The 4,737-nt window shown below is 42.4% G+C and overlaps 1 protein-coding gene across 1 annotated transcript in view; it reads right to left on the bottom strand.

The window, feature by feature from the left end:
* Window positions 1-4,095, bottom strand: part of LOC101855840 (girdin) — a 13,170-nt gene extending 9,075 nt beyond the window's left edge. The window contains exons 1-2 of the mRNA XM_005111846.3: window positions 3,987-4,095; window positions 946-1,138 (exon numbers count right to left, since the gene is read on the bottom strand). Of these exons, the coding sequence (XP_005111903.1) occupies window positions 946-1,138; window positions 3,987-4,050 (257 nt within the window). The 5' untranslated portion in view covers window positions 4,051-4,095. The remainder of the gene's footprint in view (window positions 1-945; window positions 1,139-3,986) is intronic.
* Between the last annotated feature and the right edge of the window lie 642 nt (window positions 4,096-4,737).

Genomic DNA, 4,737 nt, shown 5'->3' with positions numbered 1-4,737 from the left:
GAGCGTGACATGAGTCAGCCCATTTACAATTCTACTATGCTTGAACGAGATATGTCCCCCCTTTGGGTATGGCCTAAAGACACTTCAGTCAGTGACACTGCTCCGGGGGGTATAACCTTCTCTGCTCGGGTAGGCCCTGACAGACAGGGTTGAAAGCCCGTCTCCTAAATGACCTAAATTGTGTCGATGACCGCGTAAAACACATACAAAAAAGAAATAACACATTCATGCAAACATGTGCGTAAGCTGATAAATGAACGTGACAAATCCCACTTGAGTGGTTGGCGGGTGTTCTGGTGTGGTTTGCTCCTTATTCTTTTCCATCAAACATTTATCGGCCATATCTTTCCTCCTTTTCTGTTTCCATTGCTCTCTTGTAACACCTCTAACAACCAGCACTTATATGACCTGATTGTGTTGCGAGTAACTTTGATTATTTTGACGAGAGCCTGATTCCACCACGCTGTCTCAGGCTGACAATGACAGAGTTCTGGCAACTTCTCGGACTCCAACTCCATCTCCAGCCATGCCATAGCTCTGGCACTATCAAAGTCTCTCAGCTTTTGTCTTGGTGGCACGTTGATGCGATACTGGATTTTGCGCAAACGGCGGCTTATATCGCCACCAAAGTGAGCACAGTTCGAGAGCGTATGTCCATTCATGACGTGCACCAGAAATTTCAACTGAAGAATGTCTGTGGTGTCGCACACAAGTCAATAAAAAACAGCAAATGTGGCTAAAGTTCCCCGGGGATTTCCGTGCAGCGTTTGATGATTTTGCCCCTTTAGGAAGCTTTGCAGTACGCATTTGTTACCCATTAACTTTTTCAGAGCAAAACAATTTGAAACATTCCTTGCTGTCTTTTTTTTTTAATTTAAAAAAAATCAGGGCTGTCTGTCAAGGTGGTCCTTAACTTATGTTGAAGTCTTTAAAAAGCAAACTCACCTGTATGTCGAACTATTAGTTGCAGTTGTCTTGGAGAGAATGAGTGAGACAATAGTACTGAAGTTTGAGTTCTGTTCGTGTGCGCATGTGCAGTTGACTGTCAGCTGATCTGTAAGTTCTACGTATATCTGGTTCGGGGAAGCTTCGATCTTCACCCCATTTCTTGAAGCAACCTGGGGTGAATTCGCCGAGTCTGTGAAAGAAAAGGCAAAACAACAACGACAACAATAACAACAACAACAACAACAACAACAACAACAACAACAACAACAACAAAAACTGGGGTTATTTGAAAAGTAACGTCTATATTATGGATAGGAAAGATACAGATAGTCATTCTTACTATCCTCCATCAAACTTCTTCCTTCTTTCATAATATGTCCTTAGAGCATGCATCAGAATACCATTGAGTTACAATCAGAATACTGGGTACGTATCTAGCTTAACATTTTTATTGTTTATATTACTGTTCATTTATATTAAGAATATGACTGTGGGCCTGTTTGTTAGTGCAAGCATACTTATTAAATTATGGTTATGTGCACAGATGTGTGTGGAAGAGAGAGTGTGGGAGGGAAGAGTGTGTGTGTGTGTGTGTATGTGTGTGTGTGTGTGTGTGTGTGTGTGTGTGTGTGTGTGTGTGTGTGTGTACGAGGTGAAACACCAAACCAATGTGCCAGGATCTGGACAATAAAGATGTATCTTAGCTCATCTTATCTTATTTTTTTAAAAATACATTCATACAAAATCTGCTGGAAAGAGGGGGAGGGGGGTGGGCTTCAGTCCCCACCCCATTTCTTTTGGAGGAATCCTGTGAACTCGCCGAGTTTGTAAAAAGTAAAGTACATGCGATAGTGGAAGAAAAATGATGCCTATTTAGATATAATTTTCTTATTTTCAACGCATTTTGTACAAAGTAGGGTGCAGAGTTCACTGTCTTCCTGTTGGTTTTTTTGGGGTTTTTTTTGGTTAGTGTTTTATTTCACTCGCAACTGCATAAGGCCAAATGAGCGCACGGGACACATTAATTAAACATTTTCAGTTGGTATGACATTTTGAATTTTGCCCGGGTGGCGGCCGAAACCTACTCTTATCGATTTTAGACCACCAAGGGATCTTTAACGTGCGCAACTTGCACTCGGGACCTCCGAGATTTTTCGCCCTAGTCCGAGAAGACTAGGTATAGATCTTTCCTACAAGATGATCAGGGGTGTGGCTGAAAGACAGCAGTAAGAAGGAGCCAAGGAGTAGCAGTAGAAAGACTGCAGAAAGAGCCAGAAACCCAGAGGAGGGGGCAAAGGAAGTGAGAGGGTGGGGGCATAAAGTGGAGGCGAAAGAAGACGACAGAACATTGCTAGAGAGCAGGAAAGGAGGTGAAAAGAGACAATAAGAGAGAAGAAAACTTTTTCCGTCGCAACCCGGATTCGAATCCTGGACCTTTGATTGAATTGAGAGACGAATACATTAACCTCTAGGCCACGGGAGCCCACATTGTCTACCTCTGTTTCACGGAGTCAATATCGTCGGTGTCGCAAACTATCCACTTAAGTCCTTTTGGGAACTGTTTACGCCAGGGAGAAACACTAGCTTTTGTTGTGTTGTTCCGGTCAATAATGATGAAAAGTGGGTGGTTGGCGGGTGCTCTGGTGTGGTTTGCTCCTCCTTTCCTTCGAACGTCTATCATCCTTATTTCCCCTTCTTCTTTTTTATGTTTGTTACTCTCTTGTAACACCTCTAATCTTCTGGCGCTCATATGACCTTATGCAGTTGCGAGCGCCGTAAAACCTCTACTAAAACTAACTAAAATGATGAAAACCAAGAAAACTGTAAGCCTTGACGGTAGTATTAAACTGCACATTGGTGATGTTAAAAGGAACTTTTATAGTAGAGCTTTGAAAGGGTGTAACATTGAAAATTCTCAAATTGTGGACTTCGGCGGATTATTTGAGGTAGCAACACAATGAACGATGCCATTCCCAGTTCTATAAAATGGTAAGCAGCACTTTTAAAAAAAATAAACGCACCCCCCCCCCCCCCGCCTTTTCTCATTTATATAGCAAGCTCATATCCACACTCTGCATGCTCTACCGCTTTGCATCTATTTTTTTTTTTTTAGCGCAGTAGACCGTAGGAAGCATACAGTGCAAGCTGCGGATTGCACGCGTTCAAACACTAAGAAACTGACAAGGTCTTTTGCTGTCAAAAGCTGAGTGCCCAATTCCACCTGAGTGAAATGAGGAACATTCATGTAAAGTACCTTTCCCAAAGACACAACGTCGGGCCCCTGACGAGATTCGAACTCGCAATGTTAAGATTGAGGATACAAGTACACGAATCTAACCACTGGACCACCGACGCCACAATGTTCAAGTCTTCCTTCACATAGACGCATTTTACTCACACTTTGTTTTCGGAGCCTTCAGCGTCTGGCATTCTTCTTCTTCTTCTTCTTCTTCTTCTTCTTCTTCTTCTTCTTCTTCTTCTTCTACACCGTGGTTGGGGCAACCGTGGGGGCACCACTGCATCTGAAAACCAGCTCTCGCCATCTATTTTTGTCCTCTGCTTTCCTCAGATTGTCACCCATCGTCTTTCTTGTCCACTCTGTAATGTTGTCCTCCCATCTCCTTCTCTGCCTTCCTCTCTTTCTCTTTCCTTGTACGATTGTTTTAGCAAGTCCTGTGGATCTTGTGACATGCCCATACCATTTTAATTTTCGTCTCTTCACTGTGGTCAGGAGATCTTCATACTGCCCCACTGCGTTGGTGATTCTCTTTCTCAGCATTTGAAACGTGGTCTTTGTACGAAATGTCAAGGAGTCTGCGGTAACATCTCATCCCTGTGGTCTGAACCTTTTTCTCTAATTCTGCTGTTAGTGTCCACGACTCGCAGGCGTACAAAAATATTGAGATGACCAGTAAGGAACTCAACACAAAATGACTATAATTTTAAAGGGGATTCGAACCCATCCACAACCTTACAGTTGAGAGCCTGAGAGCCTAACCACTAAACCGCCAGCCCCACAAGCAAAGAAAGACACTCACCTGCTACAGAAGTTGCCAGAAGCAGGACAAGAGCAACAAACGACATGAGTGAGACGCAGGACATGGCTGCCTCTTGTCACGATCTGCCCTAAACTGACTGGCTCTAGAATGATACGCTGGTCTTCTTCGTAGAAGATTGGTTAAGTGAGATGCATACCTATCCGATAATTACGATTGTTATCATAAGCCTGTTGTCATGTCGCTTCAAGCGAAAGAGGGACAGAGACAAAACTATCTTTTGTTTGAAGTTTTAGTAAGATTTTAACAGTACTTGCATCACATTCAGGTCATGTAAGTGGCAAAGATTAGAAGTGTTACAAGAGAGTGATGAAAAAAAAGAAGGACGGAAGATAAGGATGATATAAATGTTTGATAGGGAAGAAGGAGCTAACCAAAACAGAACATCCGCCAACTACCCACGAAACATATATTTTAAAGGTACTATTTTCAACAAAAAGAAGAAAGATCTGTCTGCCTCATGGATTACTTTAAGGCTTTTGACAAAGATAGGCTCGGCAAACTTCAACGAAATGCATTAACAATTCTTGGAAAGCCAGACAGAGATCGAAAGGATTATAAAATCATTAGTAAGCTTTACTGTGACCAGAATATTGCTGTCAGAATTGAGGGTGAGCACTGTGACTATAACAGATTTAGATTAAAATAAGAGTTAAGCAAGGCTAGGTATTGTCCCCTGACATCTTTAACATACACAGCGAAACACGTCTCAGAAATACGTAGAAGAAAAACT

This window comes from Aplysia californica, unplaced genomic scaffold, assembly GCF_000002075.1.
Source record: "Aplysia californica isolate F4 #8 unplaced genomic scaffold, AplCal3.0 scaffold01135, whole genome shotgun sequence".
Classification (NCBI taxonomy): Eukaryota; Metazoa; Mollusca; class Gastropoda; order Aplysiida; family Aplysiidae; genus Aplysia; species Aplysia californica.
The sequence above is the reverse complement of the archived record's forward strand: the minus strand, read 5'-3'. Positions and strand labels throughout refer to the sequence as shown.